Raw genomic sequence first — 19,919 nt, forward strand, 5'->3', positions numbered from 1 at the left:
ACGCAGCACGGCAGTCGCCTCCTCCCATCACCACTGTCCAGATATTCCCCTCACCTCTACATGTTTAGTTGGCCTCGGCGGATAGGATCCCCCCTCCTCCTCCTCCTCCTCCCCATCATCATCATCATCATCATCATCATCATCCATCCCAGCCCCTCGCGAAACCTCGGGTAGCCAGCCCGCCGGCCCGCCACGCTCGCTACGTACGGCGCTGCACCTCGTGCTACAGTACCTACCTACAAGGTAGCAAGTCAGTCAACAAGTAACAGGTAACTTTTAAAGAGGCCGCTGCCGAATGCCAGTGCAGGGAGAATGGCGCCCGTCGATACCGTACGACGCCAGCGGCTGGCTGGACCTGAAGCAAGACGGGCCGCCGGCGCACGCGCGGGGATCCCGGATGGATCCCGGGTCGTCCGTAACTACTTTTACATGTCACGGACTGCTCTGCTCTGCTCTGCTTTGCTCTGCCAGCCCTGCCTGCCTGCCCTGCCTGGCATTCGTCTCCTCACGCCGCAAGGCGCCCATGCAACACTCCGTGCCGCGTACCGTACCGTACCGTACTATACATTCACATGTCCGATATATATATAATACGTGACAGTAAAAGGCGCGCGCGCGCACGTCGGTCGCCCACCTACCTACCCCCATCATCATCTTGACCGTCACCGGCCCCCCTTTTCCCCTGCGGTCCTTGCCGTCGTCCCATCGGTCAGTCACGGGAGAAGAAGAAAGGAAAAAGAAACAAGAGACGGGCTGCGACGGCTGCGACGGCACGACGAAAAGCCGCATATATAGTAGTACATACAAAGGGGCTGCTGCTACGTGCAGTGCAGGGTTGCAAACGCAGCAGCGCAGCAGCAACAGCAGGTGCTGCGACCCTAGCGAGGCGAATCCTGTCCCCGTCACGCGCGGCCGCCCCTGTCTCGCGGATACCGTACGAAGTACATACGTGCTAGCAACTTTGTGTGTAACGTAGTGTCGCGTTCAGAATGCCGACGAGACACCTCGCGTGAGACATGACTGACTGGCCGCCGCTGCCATCGGCCGACAACAACGTGGGCTTCCCGCCTGATCCACGTTAGCAGATAGATACTGGACTCAGACCCGGCTCCGTATGTCGTGTCTCACGCCCTGGAAAGGCGCCGCCAGAGGACGCTTCAAGTGGGTAAAATAGGTATGCATTTCGTACACACACACAAGTACATACACCCCGCGTTGGACGATGCCTTGGTCCCTGCCTCGTCTTGAGCCCTCGCCCCTTCTCTTGCCCAGACGCCTCTCAAACGGCAGCAACAACAACAGCAACTGCCCATGACCCGGGCTCGCATCCTTTTTTTTTGGCCCAATTCAGATCTCTTCGTTGCCCCCAAGCTCCGTTTCAAAGGACTGTGCTAGTCTGTGTTCCATTGTAACGCCTCGCTGCAGTCGTTCCTTTCATACAGGGTAAAAGAAAAACAAATCAAACAGAATAGAGTGCCCGAAATCAGCAACTGACGTGGCTAAAGTGAAATGTGGGGGAAAATGAGTGAATGAGTGTCCGTGGTTCTCCTCCGGCAAAGGCCATAGCTTTTCCGCTACTATCCGCTTTGTTTGCCAACCGGTCTCGGCGTCGGTTCGTCCTCAGTCGAGCTCGGAGGCCTGTTCAGAGGAGTGGGCCGCGGCGTTGCTTCCACGCTACCTGGCGGCGACTCTGCGTCTCCTGGCTTCGACCCTTCGCCAGGCTCCAGCTTCGCGTCCGGGGGGGTGCGAGCCACTTGGTCGTCTCGTGGCTCCAGTAGCGGCGCGTCCATTTCCTGCGCCGGCGTCGTCGCCACCTGCGTCACCGCCTCCGGGGTGCTTTCAGACCCAAAGGTCACGCTGTCGTGGCTGTCCGCGCGCATCATCTCGATGGCGAGCTTGGAGCTCGGTAGCGCGGCCTTGCCCTGACTCGGCTTGCTACTCCGGCGTCCGTGCTTATCCCGCGCTGCCCCAGCATCCTCGTCCTCGTCGTCCGCCGACTCCGTTCCCTCGGTTGCTGCCCTCTCGAGGCTCTCCCGCTTGGGTCTCATCTTGTCGTGCGCGCGCAGGAGATGCTCCATTTGACCTGGTGCAGAGTGTTGTGCCAGAAGCGAAGGGACACCCTTCGACAGAGGCTCCATACCAGCCAGAATGTCCGCTTCGTTGATGCCTAGACCGCCCTCGTCCCACTCATTTGTCCCCTTGCGGCTGATCACCACAGGGATGTCGTCTGTGGTGACGGATTCCGAGTCTCCAAAGAGGCTAGAGGTGATCGAGTCCTCCCGGCTGGAAGTCATCGCAGAGCCTTGGCGGCCGGCAAACGCCGAGATGCTCGACGTCGGGCTCTCGTCGGCCCGCCCGTGAAGCTTCTTCAGCCCAATTGGAATGGGGTTCGGCATGGGGCCCGACGTAGCCCGCTGCGGCGAGACCGGTCTCCATTGGCAGAGGGCACGGAGCACCTCTGTCAGCTTGGACGAGCTGATGGGCTTCTCGATCAGGGAGTCGAAGTAGTGAGGTGCCTGAAGCTCCTTCAGATATGCTGTGATGGCCACGATCGGTGTGTGCGAGTTTGTGTTCTTGGTCTCGCGAATCATGCGCGCCACGTCGGTGCCATTGATCTGAGGCAGCTTATACTCCAAGAAGATGACGTCGAACTGAATCTCGCTCAGAGAATACCGCACTGCCTCGGAGCCATTCGCAACCGAGATCGTGCGGCATCGGAGCTTCTCCAGCAGCTTCTCCATGACCATCCTGGACACAGGATGATCTTCGCAAATGAGGACGTCCAGGGCTCGGAATGTTGGCCCGTCGTCCAATGCGATCTGTGACAGTCGTCTCGAGCTCTGCCTGCGACGCTGGACACGCAGCAGAGCGTTGTGCTTGTCTCCCTCATTGTCAGAAGACGACGGTGACATGTCGAAAACTTGGCTCCTGCGGTTGCGGTGGTGCTGCAAAACGTCGGACGCTATAGGGCTGGCTTCTTGCGAGCCGACAGTCAACGACCTCGAGCGGCTTGCCGACGAGCCACTCCCGTGTCGTGGCGTAGCGACCATCTTCTGAGGCGACAGGGCCAGGGGTGCGGGCGTCTGGCCGCGCCCCTTGACCGGCGAGGCAGCGACAGTCGTCGCCGCCTTCTGCAGGCTTGGGGGGACCTTGGGGATATCGAAAGAGGCCGGGGGCTGTAAGGAACTGGACTGGTGGGACAAGCTGGAGGAGTTACTAGAGGCCTTCCTGCGTCCTTCGGCTCCCTGCCCAGCGACAAACGAAACCAACAAGGGCGAAGATGGCTGTGACGCTCTGCTCGGCGACGAGTTAGAGTGGCTGAAGCCGGACGGAGACTGTGGCCGGTTGCCTGCCTTGGCATTGGAGATTGTTCTGTGCAGATGGCTAGAGAGTACTGGGCTAGCATCGAGGGACGGGGACGGCGACGTGATGTTGGTGCCCGCCCCGGGGCTAACGGACGGAGGTTTGTTCTGTGAGGCCAGCGCGTCTGCCCTCAGCTTTTGGATGACGTCCTTGTTGGCCTTTTCCAAGACGGGCAGGTTCTTGAAGTTGAACGAGCCAAAGTCGTCTGTGGCCACGGGCTCACTGAGCCGTCTCGGCTTCAAATCTCGCACATGAGGCGGAATATGGAGCGGCATCAACTTGCGTCCAGCCGAATTGACTTGGGACCGCACTCGTGAGAGGGCATCATGAGGCCTATCCGGATACTCAGACGCAGGGGTACCAGAAGACTGCGGAGACAGCTGATCTTCCATTTCCTCAGCGAAAGATTGCAGCACGGCGCCTCGTGCGTCAAAGTACTCGGTGTCCTCTGGGTTCTCCGGCTGCGGTACGAACTGCGCATCGTCTTCAACCAGCGTGTCCCAGCTGATGCCTTGGAACCAAGAGTGGTCGCGAATTTCCTCCCCACCCGAGGCATACTTTTCTTCTCTGTTGGCGCCGAGTCGCTGCGTCGGGTCCATGCAGAGAAGCTTGTTGATGAGATCCTTGGCTTCGTCAGATATCGGCTCGCATGCGTCTGGGTCCGGCCACTGAATCTTCCGTGCCAGTATGTTTTCAAACACCTGCTCCGCCTCGGAGGCGTGAAACGGGGGAATGCCGTAAAGAAACTCAAACATGATGCATCCCACCGACCACCAATCGCTCGTCTCATCTTGCTTGTCGCCCTTGATGGTTTCCGGGGCAAGGTAGTCAGGAGTGCCCACGAAGCGACGAGTCGTGTCTTGAGGATCAAACAGCGCCATCGCAGGGGGCATCATGTTGGATGCGGGCAGCGAATTGCGAGCGTGGCTGTCGATGCTCATCCTGGTACTGTGGTGGCTGGCCGCCAGGTCCGGAGAGCCATGCGTCATCGCATCCTCGTCCACGCCCGTCCTGGCGCTAGATGGCTGGGTGCCAAGGTCAGAGTCGTTCAGGGAGAACGACGAGAGCATGTGTGTCATGACCTCGCTTCCACCACTGTCGCTGCGATGGCTGCTTGATACTCGACGCGGCTCTTGCTGCAGCGAAGACAGGCTGAAGTAAGATGGCTGGCCAGCAGCGCCCACGTCGGGTGTCATCTGTGGAGTCATGCTCGGGGACTGAAGATGGCCGTGAAGGTCGAGAGACGTCGACCTCGACGAGGCCATCGAGGTTGACCGAGCAAAGGGCCCCTGCTTGAGAAGGTCTGGAGTCGTTTCCGCTGCATCGCTGTTAAGGGCACGTTTCTGGCGCCCTACTAGCCCCATGCGAGAGAGACCGAAGTCTGTCAATTTGAGGTGGCCTTTTTGGTCGATGAGCAAGTTGTCGGGCTTAAGATCACGGTGGATGATATCCCGCTCGTGAAGGTGCTCGACGCCCAAGACAACTTCGCCGAGATACTTCTTCACCCAGTCCTCAGGCAGGCCGCCGAGTACTTTGATGAGCGAAGCACAGTCTCCGCCATTGAGGTACTCCATGACGAGATAGAGATAATCCTTGCTTGAAAAAGTCCAGTAGAGCTTGGCCACAAAGTCGCTCTGACCCTGCCACATCATGATTGCGCGCTCTGCTTTGACGTTGCCGACTTGGTTCTTGGCCACCATGTCAGCCTTCTTCAAGACCTTAATGGCAAAGTATTCGCCAGTCGATTTCTTCTTCGAAAGGTACACGCTACCGAACGCGCCCTTGCTGATCGGCTTGATGATCTCAAAGTCTTTGATGGACGGCTGCGCAGGTCGTGGCTGCTGCGGAGGAAGCTGAGCCGCACCCAGTCTCGGAGACGGCGGTGCTCTCATGACGAAGTCGGATATCGCCGCTGAGCTCTGCCTTCTGTGGTGTCGCGTTGGATGCGAGACCGGCGAGCTAAACTCGCTGCTTGGAAACATGGGCGACGCCTCGGGGGACGTCATGCCCTCGTGCGTGAACGGGAGGACTCTAGGCTTGATTCGCAGCGGTGACGAAGGTTGTGTGTGGCGCGATGGCGATTCTTGGCGGCGCGGCGAGGTTGCTCCGGGGATCACGAGGCTCCGACGGTGGTGTTGCCTCGCGCTTGCAGCCCGCCTGAGGTCTCCAAATTCCGAAATGGGTGATTCTGTTCGCGGCGCATGGCGCGACGCAACCGAGGACGACCTCAGGCTGCCCTCATTGTCCCCTATTTCAGGCTCCTGGAACAGAGAGGAATTCCGCCGCACATCTCGAGAGTGGAGATTACTCCCCAATGTACCTTCAGCATGGGAGCGTGGGGTGGGACACTCCTTGGGGCTGCTTGACCTTGTAGAGGCAATGAACGAGGTTGGTCGAGATCTAGACCTGCTGGAACCTCCGGAAAGATCTATCTGGCGCAAGGCAGTTGCGAGGGCTGAGGGGCTGTTAATAGATGGCTTCGCGGGATCATCCCCGGCACGGCCACGAGGCTCCTCATCCGTCGGCACAGGGGCCAGAGGCTCTTGCGTTGGCTGTTCCTCAAACGTGTCGTCCCTGATCCCGCCTTGAGTGCTCTCGGTGTCCTCACATTGGCAGTCTTCGTCGCCCTGGTCTTCCTCCTCCTCGGTGGAATCACTGAGTCGGCCGGCAGCAAGTCGTGCTGCCTTCCGCATCGCTCGGTCGACGCAGTCTTGCACCATGACTGCCAATTCGACACGGATGCGCTCCGCGTACTCAATGATCCTCCGGTGGCGGAAGACAGCGTCGACCTTGGCCCTAGCCACCTTTTCGGTATCTGCGCAGAGCAGGGCGAGGCCTTGCTCCTGCTCGAGGGTATTTGTGCTAGGCGAATGCCATTGTAGCACCTGTGAGATCCTCGACTCGGATTGCGGTGATTGAGTCCTGATCTCGCCATTGTCTTGCTGCGAGCTTTCCTTGATCGCGGGGCTGCTGATTTCGATGGCTGTATCACAGAGATCCATTAGCAACTCGACGATCCTGGCCTGGGGCCGTCGGATCGCGAATGAGCGGCCTCGTGAGTGTCCGAACCCACTGGTTCGATCTCGAGAGCGAGCCAAGGAGGTGCCCGGTGACGATTGCGTCGACGGCGGCGGCCCAATAGATATCCCCTTGTACTCTGCCATGGGCCCGCTGGTTGCCTCTCCGGACATGGAGCGGCTCTTGCGTGCTTCGAGGTCATCGAGAACCTTGACGATGGCGTGACGATGCTCGGCGAGGTTCTCCTGGGCCAACTGAACGTCCAGCTCGGCGCGATGCTCCTGGAGGCACAGGTCCGTATGCTTCTCGAACCACCATGGGGGTATTTGGCGCTCGCATATACGGCAAAGAACGGGTGCTGGTGGTTCGCTCGCTTCGGCGTCGTCGCCAACGACTTCGGCAAGTCGCGTGAGGTAGCTGGCGAGGACCTCTGCTCCGGATCCGAGAGAGTCGACAATGACATCAGGGAGGTCGATTTTGATTTCGTGAGGACCGGACCATGGTCGAAGCATCCACATTGTCTGCGTGGCGCGTCAACGACCAGGGGGTGTGGCATGGGGGGAACCAAAGGGGAAACTTACGTGACTCTCGCCGCCAGACACGCTGTCATAAACCATGATGCCCTGGGCTTCGAGGTCTGCGGTCTGCTGCTTGGGCTCGGGCCCTTGCTCGGGTTTGTTGGTGGCATCGGGCGATTGAAGTTTGGACAGGGGCCCCAGTTGGATGGCAAAGCTAATTCGGTAACTCTTGGAGTCATCTCGCTTCATTGAGTCCACGACATCCGAAAAAGCAGTCTTGTTCTCGCTGACAATCAGATCGGAGAAGGGGATGTCGTTGACTGTGTCAAATGGCGTGCCAACAACGTCGGTCCACGACGGACTGACCCATTTGATGGTGCCGTCGAGGTTTAGATCGACAATGGCGTTGAGGGTCTGCTCGGCAGCCTCTCGGAGCTCCTCACGCTCCTCGCGGATGTCCTGGCTTATGGTGCGCTCCATCGGGGTGGCCTGCTGTGCCCGGAGCGATGACACGGCGGGCGGTGCCAGGGACGGCGACGGTTGTTGGTCCATTGCGTTCACGGTGCGGCACCGGCGGCCACGGCGTCAACACCACGACGGGGCTGGCTGGCGGGTAGCGGTTGCGGTTGCGGAGCGCGCCGCCCAAAGGCGAGGTGCCTCCGGACAGCGGTAGGGGTCCTCGGAGGGACGTTGGGACGCGTCAATGTACAGTCGTGTGTGTCGGGGAGACTCGAATCGAGGGTCGTCTGGCAACAGAGCCAGAACTACAAGGCCCGGCGAGTCGGATACATGACTGGGGACGCGGCGGCGGCGTGGATCGCGCTCTCTCGCGGATGCAACGAAGGCCGGCGGGCGTCCGCCTGGCTGAGCAGAGCAGCACGGAGGAGCTGCCGGCGTGGTCGTCGTCGGTGGTCGAGCCGTCGGTTCCGTCGGTTCTGTCGGGGGGAGTCGAGACGCCAACAGCTGGGGCAGGGACCAACCGCACCGAGGAGCGGCGAGTGACCAGCCACTCTGAAAAGTTGGCCGCGACGGCGATGGACACGGATTGACGGGCGGTATGACGGAGGCGTGGCAGTCGACGTCGGTTCGGATACTTTGTGAGGGCTGAGAGAGAAGAGGAGGACGGGGTTGAGGAACAAGGGCGGGACGACGGCGTCGAGGGATGGGCGGTGGTGGTGGTGGTGGTGGTGGTAGTGGTAGTGGTGGTAGCGGACGTGCTGCTGCTGCTGCTACTGCTGGTGGTGGTAGCGGGCGACTGGTCGGATCAATCAATCGCTGTCAGCAGGAACCTGGCCAGCGAGCCGCTCCTGGTGTGGTGGTGGTGGTAGTGGATGGGCTGTTAGGCGGAACGCGGGCACCTGGCGGGCAGCCCTAGCAGCGGCACACGGGCTGGCATGCGGCGGCGGCGGTGTCGACGTCAATTCGCCCAGTCGCGCCAGAAACGCCCTGCAGGAAGAGGCATGTAAAATGCTGCCCGCTGCTCCTGCTGTTGCTGTTGCTGTTGCTGTTGCTACTACCTTGCCTGACCTTGTTGGCAGCTTATTATTACCACCCACCTACTAACTACCAGCGGTCCGAACCTACCTATACCTCCACGTACGAGCACCAGCCCAGAGCTGGGCCGGGTGTGCGAGGCTATGCTGTGCCGTGCTGTACCGTGCTGTGCCATAGCACGGCCGCCATCGCGCCTTGTCCGCGTGCACGGGTCCAACGGCCTCGGGCAGCTCTAAGTCAGTGCCTAGTATTAGCTGAGTGCCTACTGACTTACCTGTAGCTTCTAGAGCCGGGCATGCAACTGGAGTGGAATGGAGTGCTGCCCCCGGCCAACTTCCACACTGCTGCGCCAGCACGACGACAACAGCAGCAGCAGAACGCTCGGGCGGAGGTGGGGGAAGCCCGGCATCCACCTACCTAGGTATCTATCCATCCATCCCGAACCAGCAAGTAGGGCAGCAGGAGGTCCAACTCCAGAACCCAAATATAGTACTCCCCCCAAAATCCCAGATCTCTCTGCTACTGGGCGCCTTTCCAACTCCAGACAGTCGAGCGCCCGCCAGCCAGCCAGCGCAGCCCAGCAGACAGAGACACAATAGAGAGAGAGAGTAGAGAGAGAGAGAGAGCAAGCATGGAAGCAACCACCATCACCCATGACACATAAAGCGGGGGACTGACCTGCTGGCAACCAATCACGACACACCATCTTGGAGGGTTTAGCACGCCTCCGTCCCGCGCATCGCTGCAGGAGGAGCTCACGGGGTGCAGCAGCAACGCCAGGACTGCTGCTGCCGCCGCCGCCGCCGCCGTTGTTGTCGTTTCTGCTCATCAGCAGCAGCACCAGCTGCAGCAAGCAATGCCAGCGAAGAAGCCCATCCTTGTTTTTTGTGTCTGAAGAAAAGTCTTGAGTGTGTGTGTGTGTGACTCTTTCTCTCTGTCTCTCTCACTGTCTCTCTCACCCCTCCCCCGCGTGTTTCGCTCTTCCGTCCCCCTCTCGGTGCCGTTGTACGCATCGGTCAAGCCCATCCCATCATCAGCCGGTCAGTCGTTCATCATCCTTGGTTCATCCCTTCTCAATGGTGGTCGCTTGGGATGGGATGGGTGCAGCAACTCGCCGCCGCCGCCGCACCGCGCCACCGCACACGCACTGCCGGCACGCACTCACGCACGCACGCACGCACGCACCCATGCATGCACTCACTCTTGCCCAAGTCTCGGCCAACTCCGCCGCCGCCGCCATTGATGCCCGCCCGCCCGACCCCTGTCCATACTCCAGGCATTGTATATGTTGTTGCATCAACACAGGTCCGCGTCGCGTGAAGAATCGTCACCGTCGGCCAGCAACAATTGTTATTATGCACATACTTGTGTTTTTATTTGCTTGGCTGCCACGACAATGGCACACATTGACTCACTCACACCACGGCAACCACAGCCGCAACCGCAACCGCATGACACTACTGGCACCGCTCCTGGAGTCAGCTCGTAAAGCTGCCTGTGCCGTCATCAACGCGACCACGGGGCACCCTCTGACCCCTCTTACCATCTGCCGGGGTGGAAAGCAGACGCAGAGAGCACGCGCCCCCTGAATCGATCGCCCAAGTGGTAGTTGCGTAGGTCCTATCCCGGCGCTGTGTAATCGCGTACGCTTGTACAATTCGCGATGCTCCGTGCTGCAACACTCCTTCATCAGTCCGTCAGTCCACCGATGCGTTGGCCGTCAGTCGACAGTCGCTCCACCACAGTGTCAGCTCGCACGCGCCTTCGACGGGACGGCTAACAATACTGAGCAGCTACACCGGGCCAAACCTTCACACCACCAAATGACCGCCCAGTCTGTGATCAGACGCCGCCGCCCCGTGCGCGGGGCTCTGCACACCAGCCGGCGACGTGGTTCTTTTCATCACCAGCGGGGCCGGAAGAGGGGGGGGGGGGAAGCGGCTTGAAAGACGATGCCGGCTCCACCTCCTCCGCTGGCCGCTTCTTCGGGGCTTCTTCTACCCCAGGCTCTGCCAGCCTCAGCGCGTGGGGTGCTTGCGTGCTGCAGGGCCGCTTCTGACTGGTAACTTTTAGCACTGGTGATATCGCAGCTCACATCGTACTGTGTGCAAAGCATGCACGCAGGGCCTTCGTGAGATGCCGTGATCCCCCGCGCCACGGCGTCCCTGGCGACCAGTATTTCCAGAAACAGCCTCTCCAGTCTTGCATGCGTGGCTCGAGCGTTCCCCCTCTCCTGTCCTCCGCCCCGAGCCTCAAGATTGGCCCGAGCTATCGCACGCCATGCAGGACGGGATGCCACCGGCTCGCCCATTGGCAATCAGATCTCGCCTGCATCCGAGATGGAAGCCGGCTGTTCCGTCACGTGTCGGTTGTCCAAGTCCAGAGCTCAATCGTGACCATCCAGCTCTCACAAATAAATGCACAACCACCCGCCCAGTGTGGTCCTGATACGTCAGCCACGGTATGAGCATGGGCGGAGAATCTGCAGCCCAGTCCTTGAAACGTCCACCCACACGTACGAGTACATACAGACCATGCCAATCGCAAAAACCATGCCCGCAAGCCATCCAATTGCGCGGCAAATTCTCACGCATAGACGCCAACCTTTTATGCAAGACCGTCCGTTGCCCAGGTGTTGCCCACCCATCGTTCGCAATCCCTACTTGTCGCAAAAACGTAGGCCCAGAAACGAAGCTCGGCCAAGAGTCAGTCTAGGGTATGTACGAAGTATGGTATGCCAAGAGGCCGCGCTCGCCTGCGTCCGACTCGACCCGAGAGAACGGGCTGGCAAAAGTCAGAGCCAAGCCTTTCTCCATGAGCTCTGCCAATCAATGCTTCCTTGCACCGAATCTGAAGCCTCGAATGTTTATAGTACCAGAGCATTGGCGGGCCATTGAGGTCACTTTGAGTGGCCTCGGACAGCACTGTCCGCCGGCCAGCTATGCCTGACAGACTCTAGCCATTCACCCTTCTCAACCCACCGAGTCTCGAGCCATTGAGCTAGTCCCTCGTCCATCTCTGGCAGAGTATCAATGGGGAATCGTCGGGCGTGCACGTGGAATTCATAGCCGCAGCGGCTGCTCAGCCCGGGCACGCTCAGCGTCTGCCACATGGAAGGCGCCTCCTGAAAGTCACCGCCCCGTCGACGATAGGCAACGGTGAAGTCGTAGACTGCCTTCACATGCGGGGCCTTGCGGAGGTGCTGAACAGTGGCGATGAAGCCTTTGGTGCGCGGATAGAGCAAGTGCCTCGGCTGCGGCCTATCATTCTTCTTACACCAGGCCATCGACTCGGCATATTTTGTCCTGGTGAAGCGCGTAGCCTCGCTGAAGCTGATGAGCCCTGCAAGAGGGGAAGATTGCCGCGTTAGAGTCTTGCGCGCGCTCAGCAGAAGATACGGGTGGGCTTACACATGGGATAACCGTCGCGCACAATGCCAGAGAAGACGTGGCCCAGCTCAGCCCTGTCTCTGAGCCAGTTCCGGCTCACCATGGGCATGCCCATAGCCCAGAGGCCCCAGCCGAGGAAGGGAACCAGCCGCAGCTGGACCTTGGCGAAGTAGCGGCAGCGACTCAACATGCCCGCGCGTATGGCGAGCGCTTGGATCATGTAAAAGTCGGACCAGGCGACATGGTTGGCCACGACAATGGCCGATTCACCCGAGGGAAGCTCATCGCCGGAGTGGCCGATATCAGCGCCATTGAAGCTCACGAAGATGAGCTGGATCCATGCCCAGATGACGGCAGCGATGCGGGACGAGGCGTCGTAGACAAGGCGCGGGCCAAGCAGGCTCAGCGGCAAAACGGCCGAGAGGGCGACGTCGGCGACGAGGAGGGCCAGGAGCCAGGGCAGCGTCAGCGCGATGCCGCGGAGGTGGGTGAGGGTTGTCGTCCCCTTCGCGACGGCAGCCATGGTGGGCGAACGGCCGACAGATGAAAAAAGGCGGACAAGGGGACCGCGCGCCCCCGGAATGGCTCGTGGGCCCTGTGTTGAGATGGATCTTGTGTGGATGATTGTTCCCCGGGATAGGTTGTTTAGTGATCTCCTGAACAACTCCGGTCAGCGCAGAGTGCTACAAGACAGGCGCGGTCCAGGTGCGGGCGCGGGCACGATACTGGCTGGGCCCACGGCCGTCGGCGATTATCGTGGGACGCCTGTGTTACATGCATGACGCCATCGAGGTTGGTTGACGCTAAGCAAAGTCTCGTGTCTCGCGCTGCCGACTGTTTCTGTTCCCGTGCCATGTTATGCTCCAAAAATGTCCCGGGTCCGCATCGGCAGCTGGACGACCCTAGCTTATTAGCAAGTCGCTAGCGAACGTTGCAGATGGACAGCTCCAAGTCGCCTGCCATGCCCCAACTGAGTCGCGTCGGCTCCGAAGGTTCGCCAGCCACCGCGGGAGTTACGGACATGGCGGTGGCTTGCTCAGTCAAGGTCGAGAAGGCGTCGAGATAGTGGCGTCCGGCGTGCTGGACGACGGAAGCTCAGCGGTGATGTCGGCGATCTCTCGCCGACGTTTCGAGCATAATTCGGGAACGTCGGGCTCCGGGCAAGGTCATCGCATCGCTACCCCTGACTCGCCTGGTAGGGCTGCGATTGACAGCGTGCGCGCGCCGCCACAGCCAGGGGTTTTGCCTAAAAGGACGTCCCCGGGACGGGGAAGAGGTCGGCTATGCGGTCGACTAGTAACTTTACTAGGACAAACATAATGGGACCTCGGCCGTCAAAAGCTTGGCTAGTGAGCCAATCCCGGTGCGTCGGACCGGGAGCGGGCGGTGTTGCGCGGCTGGGTGGATGATGGGTCGATGATGATGGCTGTGACGATGCTGCTGGTGCTGATGATGATGATGGTCGTCGCCAGATTGTGAGAGACTCTGCAGGATAGGTTGGCCGTCCCATCCATGTCCCGTCCCCGCACGTGCAGCCCAGCGAACACGGAGCCCTGAACGTCCGCTGGACCCCAACAACTGAGGACCCCTGCCCGACTCGGCCCTCGCCCGCGGGCGTCTCCTTCCTTCCATGGAGGTTACTCGTGGGATTGGGGCCCTCAAGCGCGGAGGGCTGGCACCCACCCGCAAGATCCCAGCAATGGAAGCCCATGGGACGCGAGGCAGCTGGCGCTAATGGCCCAGCTAACAAACCCACTGGGCTGAGGCGGCTTATGGTCCCTGCGGGCCCTTCGCGCGGTCGCCTGTGGCGCCCCAGGGTTCCAGCCCAGGCTGGTCCCATCATAGTGGACGGCCCCTCATCAGCAGTGGAGGGCTCCCGCAAGAATAGAATTGTCCAAGGGTCTGTCTAGGCCCAAGTTGGAATTTGCAGGGCGGTCCATGTTCTGTGGAGCAGACGCTCCAGCCCGCACCCGCGCTTGGGGGAGCGTCAGGGAGCGTTCAATGGACGGCCAACCAGCGTGTGCTTCACTACCACCCACTACGTACCTTAAAACCTTCAGAGGATCGTACCAAGGCATCTAGGGAGTAGCAGATGTTGCTTGCTGGGCCGCACGGCTGCCGCTGTCGGTCGCCCTTGATAATTTAGATTTACGAAGTAGGCAAGCCATTGATCGCAAGGGCCACCTCTATCTAGACTTAGATGGCATAGTCTTGGCTCCGCCGTTTTGATGATGGCCCTCCCTGTAGGCGCCCCGTTCCCATCGCTAAAAATTGCCCGACTGCGACTTGGTGAGGTCCCCGGGCGGGACCCCCCCCCGCGCGCGTGATGGAAGCGTCTCACATCTCACGCCGCCCCATGCCTCAACGGGACGGGATCATTCGCGCTCCCTCCCGCCTCCTTCTTCGACACCCTCTCGCCAATACGTAGAGAAAAAAAAAAATCCGGTTGTCGCTGCACGGTGACGGCCTCGAATCGCCTCGCTGCGCCTCCGTCGAGACGACATATCCGCGGGCCCTGTCAGCCCTAAGATCATTTGGCTTGTGAGGCGTGACGACCTCATCGGCTGTTCCGCCCGCTCGTGCCGGCTGCCGTCGCGATTATATCTATCATATCTGTCGCGCTGGCCTTGCGACCCCCTGAGTGAGCCGCCTCTCTATCCATCTATAACCCCTCGCCCCTCTGCCCCCTCCATTTGTCGCCCTCGGCCCAACCCGTCGTGCGCCGCTTTCGCTGCCCGTCTGCCGCCCGCATTGCCCCGTGCACAAGCATTGACTTTCAACAACGACCTGGTAAGTGCAAGTAGTCGAGCAATTGGCACCGCCGTCGCCGTCTTTGAACCCCCGCAATGAGGTAGGTATTTGTCATGCCGCCCTGGCCCGGGCCGGGCACTGGGGCAGCGTGACTGGCGTGCCCTGTGAGGTAGGTGGTCAGCGGTAACCGGCAGTGGCGAGTGGCAGTGGCAGTGCCGCTGTGCTCGGTCGTACGGCCCAATCCCGTCCGTACCTCACCTGCCTGTCAAGGCCTCTTGGCTGTCGCCTGGAACACTGTCGTCATTCAGTGTTACTGGTGTGCTGGGCACGTACTCTGTCGCCTGCTGCTTGCCTGACTGCCTGTGGCCGCCGACCGGGCCACTGTCAAAACCTTGCCTTCTGTCCCGGACTTTGCGGGGTGGCGGCGGCGTCCTTCGTTACACGGCCCACCGTGCGCTGCGGACCTCCTGCAGCTGTATGTGCTCTGGCTAATAACCCGGCGATCCAGAAAGCTCCGTCCACCTGTTGTCCTCCCAGCCCAGCTCCGTGATCCGCGTCAACCACCTTCTGCGACAGCCACGGAAGCACCACCGCCTTGCTGCAGGAAGCGCGCCCGTCCCGTCGTTGTGAACCGCCAGCCATGTCGTCCTCGCTGTCGCCAGACCAGTACGGCAGCAATCGCTCCCAGAGCTCCCCAGAGGCCTCGGCCGGGGCCCAGGACAAAAGCGCACTGTCGCCGCTGAACCTGGGCATCTTCAAATCGCTCGCTGACAAGAGAGCCAACCGTGGTGCGCCTCCCTGATGCCGGCCACATCCTGCGCCGATCGGTGTCATCTAACTGTTTCGCAGAGGGCAATCCACCCAAGCGCCGTGGCCCGAAGCCCGACAGCAAGCCTGCCCTCACAAGACGACAAGAGCTCAATCGACAAGCCCAACGGTAAGTGGCCGTCGTCGACTTGCGCGGAACCCCTTGGTCCCTTCTGACCCGGGTGCAGGACCCATCGAGAGCGAAAGGAGCACTACATCAAAGCACTCGAGGACGAAGTCCTCCGCCTCAAGGAGCTCTACAGCAATGTCTCTCAAGACAAGGACAGACTCGCCGAGGAGAACAGGCAGCTGCGAGGAATTCTGGCGCAAAACGGCATCCCGTTCCCGCGGGGCGGCGGCCCTCACGATGACTCGTCGAGCAACCCCAGCGGCGGTCATCAGTCGTCAACGGGCAGCCCGTACGCCCCAGGCTCACACGCTGCCTTTTCTCCCTCCCAGTCCAGCGCGCCGTCCGTCACGTCTTCAGGGCATCCGGGTACCATGCACCACATGACCGGCGACCAGATGCGCAGCGCCGTGCATGCCTCCCACGGCAAAGGGGTCGACTTTGAGCAGGCCGGCATCGACTTCGTTTTAGCGTACGATAACTCCGCCTCGTCGAGAGCATACCTCTCGCCTCCCCCGCAGTGAGGTAGGGTGCCACGTCGCAACGAGGGACCCGACTCTGCTGCGCGGTGTACAAGATCGGGTGTGCTAACGATTCGCGGTGTGCGTTGGGTTGTTTAGTCTCGAGAAGCCCTGCATGCAGCACATGCCGTTTTTGCTTGATCGAGCCACCGAGGCGGAAGGTGATCCGTGTGGCCATGCCCTCATGGCGACTTGCCCACCCAAACCGTTCGAGAACTTGACCCCGGAGACGCCCTTTGGAAGCACGCACACGCATGATAGCCCCAACGGGGACATCCCCGCGCAGGGGACTTGGGAGCTCAGCAAGGCCGATCTGTCCACCCTGCTCGACCTCAGCCGGCGACTGAAACTGGACGGCGAAATCACCCCCGTCATGGCCTGGGGGATGATCCTCAACCACCCACGGTTCGCCGACTTCAAGCCGGAGGACTTCCAGCGGCTCGCCGAGGAACTCGGGCGAAAAGTGAGGTGTTATGGGTGAGTGTCTTCATTGACTCACACTGTCCATGTTTCTGCTGCTGACATGATTTGCGACAGATTCGGCGCTGTGATGGAGGAGTTTGAGCTGCAAGATGCTTTTGAAAGCGTCTTGCCTTGCGAGCCTGACACCATGGTGTTTTAAAGGCTCTCGCGCGTTTTGGTTGTAAAGACAAGTGGAGCGTTAGGCAGCTCCTAGGGGTTTCGCCCTACTACAGTATATTTCTCACGATATTATGAAGGCACCAGTACGGGACGCATGTCTCGACAGACAGTACGTCGAGGCGTTTGGACGGTTGCTTTATTTTTGGAGGCTGGCCATGCGTGGGCGGCCCAATATTAGCCATTCCTCCGGGAAGATAACTTAGTTACCATATCCCGTAGAGGCACACACATCCCGCCGATGAGCGGCTACTCGGTCTTTGACAGTGGCCTTATCTCTGTGCTTACGTGCTACGTTTGATTTGATTTTAGCATGATGCCCGTGTAAGCCTTTAGCGCCGTCTTGTTCCCGTGCGAGTTGTGCGACGGATCAAGGGTACGTACCGAACGATTGTGAAGCTGCACAAAAGACCAGTAAAAGTGGGCGGGGCGCCGGGTGGCCTTGATGGATGAGATGAGTGCAACAATATGCACACATAAGTGAAATATTTCCGATGAGTCAGCAGCAAGAGCACCAGCCACAATATGTGGCTGGACCTTGCGGCGCGGTTGCGCGGGGCGGTGCAAAGATTCGCCAGAGAGCCCCACACCCCACCACAAATTCGATTCAAACCTGGCAGTCCAAATTCCAAGCGGGACGACGAGAGGAGGCTTCACTTTTTGCGACGACGCCCCGAGACCGCTCACCACGTTCCAGTCAACCACGACGCAACGATGGCCGACTCACTCGACTACGTCAAGATTTGCGAGAGCTGCCCGCCGGGCGACGGCTGGGGCCCGTCCGTGACCACGGACACGACCCTCAACGGTGTGCCCTATGCGCCCTTCTCTAAGGGTGACAAGCTGGGCCGCATGGCCGACTGGACCGCCGAGGGCAAGGACCGCGAGCGCGGCGGACGCATGCAGTACAACCGCAGCTACAGAGGTCAGGGAGAGCGATGCTTTTGTGCGAGAGGAAAGGGCCATACTAACCGAGACCAGACCAGCAAGTCTACGGATCCAGCCACGCCATCACCTTCAATGCGCCCCCGGCCGAGGACGAGTCGACCTTCTCGCTCGTCAGCAACACCAGAGACTCAACCAAGTCGCGATACGGCCGTGGTGCCGTCTTCACCCGTGGCCGCGGCCAACGCGGCGGACGTGGCGACTCGCGCGGCGGACGACAGACGCTGCAGCGGACGGGCGGCGCCGGTGGGCGGCAGGGCTACGACCGCGGTGGCCGTCAGGCGGGCGGCGCTCGCGGTGGCCGTCGCTTCGGCTGGAAGGATTACGACAAGCCGGCTCGCAACCGTGATGCTAGCATCAACATCAAGGCTGACTGGCAGCTGCTCGAGGAGATTGACTTCAACCGCCTGGCCAAGCTGAATCTCGACGCCGACGAGGGCGAGGACCTCGAGGACTACGGCTTCCTGTACTACTACGACCGCTCCTACGACAAGCAGCCCGTCAAGGGTGCCGAGAAGAAGCTGATGGCCATCGACCGCGCCGCGTACAACGTCACCACGTCGTCGGACCCTGTCATCCAGGAGCTCGCCGAGCGCGACGAGGCCACCATCTTCGCCACCGACAGCATCCTGTCCATGCTCATGTGCTCGCCGCGCTCCGTCTACCCGTGGGACATTGTAATTGTCCGCCAGGGCAACAAGATCTTCCTGGACAAGCGCGACAACGCCAACCTCGACATGGTGACCGTCAACGAGAACGCGGCCGACGCCCCCCTCGATGCCGCCGACGGCAGCAAGGACATCCTCAACCAGCCCGGCGCCCTGGCCGAGGAGGCCACCTACATCAACCACAACTTCGCCAACCAGGTCGTCGCCGAGAGCGAGTCGGCCAAGATCGACATGGCCCACGCCAATCCCTTCTACAACTCCTCCGAGGACACCGACCCGCCCGCCAGCAAGGCTTACAAGTACCGCCGCTTCGACCTCTCCACTAACGATGAGGAGCCCGTCTACCTGGTGGTCCGTACCGAGATTGATGCCGTTCAGAAGAACGCCATCAGCGGCGAGGACCAGCTCGTCACCATCAAGGCCCTCAACGAGTTCGACAGCAAGGCCCAGGGCAGCGGTGGCGCCCTTGACTGGCGGAGCAAGCTCGTCACGCAGCGCGGTGCCGTCGTCGCCACCGAGATGAAGAACAACAGCTGCAAGCTGGCCCGGTGGACCGTCCAGAGCATCCTGTCCAAGTCGGACGTCATGAAGCTTGGGTGTGTAACATCCCTCTCCTTGAACCCCCTTGCACGCCACTCTCAGCCCTCACCGCCTATCAAATTTGTGGCTGCGTGCTTCTCTTTCTTTTGCTTTCTCTTGACTCACATGCTGACCCAAACACACAGCTTCGTCTCCCGTGTCAACCCCCGCTCCAACGACAAGCACGTCATCCTGGGCGTTGTCGGCTGGAAACCCCGCGACTTCGCCAACCAGATGAACCTCTCCCTGTCTAACGGCTGGGGCATCGTCCGCACCATCGCCGACATGTGCCTCAAGCGCGAGGACGGCAAGTTCGTTCTCGTCAAGGACCCCAACAAGTCCATCCTGCGCCTCTACGAGCTGCCCGCCGGCAGCTTCGAGGACGACGAGGAGGACGAGGACGAGCAGGAGGAACAGCAGCCCGCCGAGGGCGCCGAGGAGTAGGCAAGAGCAGGGATCGTAGAGAACGGGCGGACGCGCAGGAGCGTCCTTATGAATTTGACGAAGGGCGGGGCGGAAAGGCAGCGTGCTGACATTTCCGGTTCATATAGCATGTACATGGAGTGGCGGGCCCTAAAAGTGGAAATTCGAACCGATGATGACCCTGTGCAACGAAGACGTCCTCTCTCCCGCGCCACAGCTATGTACCTTATGTATGCGCGCATGATACGGGATAGGGACGCGGTGGACCTGTCTGCGTGTCACCCAACGACTAGCATTTCACTGTTCCCGAGGTTCCTCTCCAAATCTCGTGGCTGCTGCCCATGCAAAGGTCGTCTCTTGAGTAGTAGTACTAGTAGTAGTACACAAGCATACAAAACAAACAAAACAAAAGGCCTCCGTCGTTGACACAAAAACCCGTGACGGCGATCTTGCTATGCGCCTCGCCATACCCCCCGTCCTGCAGACCCCGTAACGCCCGGCTCTCAAGGTGTCAAAAATACGCAGCCCCCTCTCCCCCACTAGGGGGGTAATATGCAAGTCTCGAGAAACCGCGAGCCCCCAGAAAGAAGGAAAGAAAGAGAGAGAAAAACACGCTCGTCGGCGAGGAAGTCGAATCACCCTTTCCGATGTTTGTGGCTCAACGCAGCCGGTCCTCC

General features: G+C 60.4%; 4 protein-coding genes across 4 annotated transcripts; 2 read left to right on the top strand and 2 right to left on the bottom strand.

Moving 5' to 3' along the window:
- Nucleotides 1–1,151: 1,151 nt before the first annotated feature.
- Nucleotides 1,152–8,252, bottom strand: RIM15 (Non-specific serine/threonine protein kinase). The gene is made up of 2 exons (XM_047982725.1): nt 6,963–8,252; nt 1,152–6,902 (listed from the first exon to the last, which is right to left on the bottom strand). The coding sequence occupies exons 1-2, from the start codon at nt 7,449–7,451 to the stop codon at nt 1,578–1,580; spliced, it is 5,814 nt and encodes a 1,937-aa protein (XP_047838691.1). The 5' UTR covers nt 7,452–8,252; the 3' UTR covers nt 1,152–1,577.
- A 3,040-nt stretch (nt 8,253–11,292) lies between these two features.
- Nucleotides 11,293–12,305, bottom strand: JDV02_001766 (1-acylglycerol-3-phosphate O-acyltransferase; the record flags this gene model as incomplete). Its single annotated transcript, XM_047982726.1, has 2 exons — nt 11,293–11,735; nt 11,804–12,305. 2 exons carry the CDS (start codon nt 12,303–12,305, stop codon nt 11,293–11,295), a joined length of 945 nt encoding a protein of 314 aa, XP_047838692.1.
- A 2,382-nt stretch (nt 12,306–14,687) lies between these two features.
- On the top strand, nt 14,688–16,886 carry JDV02_001767 (uncharacterized protein). Its single transcript, XM_047982727.1, has 5 exons — nt 14,688–15,321; nt 15,383–15,470; nt 15,529–15,939; nt 16,088–16,465; nt 16,526–16,886. Exons 1-5 carry the CDS (start codon nt 15,174–15,176, stop codon nt 16,608–16,610), a joined length of 1,110 nt encoding a protein of 369 aa, XP_047838693.1. The 5' UTR covers nt 14,688–15,173; the 3' UTR covers nt 16,611–16,886.
- Nucleotides 16,887–17,240: 354 nt separating this feature from the next.
- JDV02_001768 (uncharacterized protein) lies at nt 17,241–19,657 on the top strand. The gene is made up of 3 exons (XM_047982728.1): nt 17,241–17,552; nt 17,609–18,836; nt 18,966–19,657. Exons 1-3 carry the CDS (start codon nt 17,342–17,344, stop codon nt 19,261–19,263), a joined length of 1,737 nt encoding a protein of 578 aa, XP_047838694.1. The 5' UTR covers nt 17,241–17,341; the 3' UTR covers nt 19,264–19,657.
- The last annotated feature ends 262 nt before the right edge of the window (nt 19,658–19,919 follow it).

This window comes from Purpureocillium takamizusanense, chromosome 1 (assembly GCF_022605165.1).
Source record: "Purpureocillium takamizusanense chromosome 1, complete sequence".
NCBI classification, from domain to species: Eukaryota; Fungi; Ascomycota; class Sordariomycetes; order Hypocreales; family Ophiocordycipitaceae; genus Purpureocillium; species Purpureocillium takamizusanense.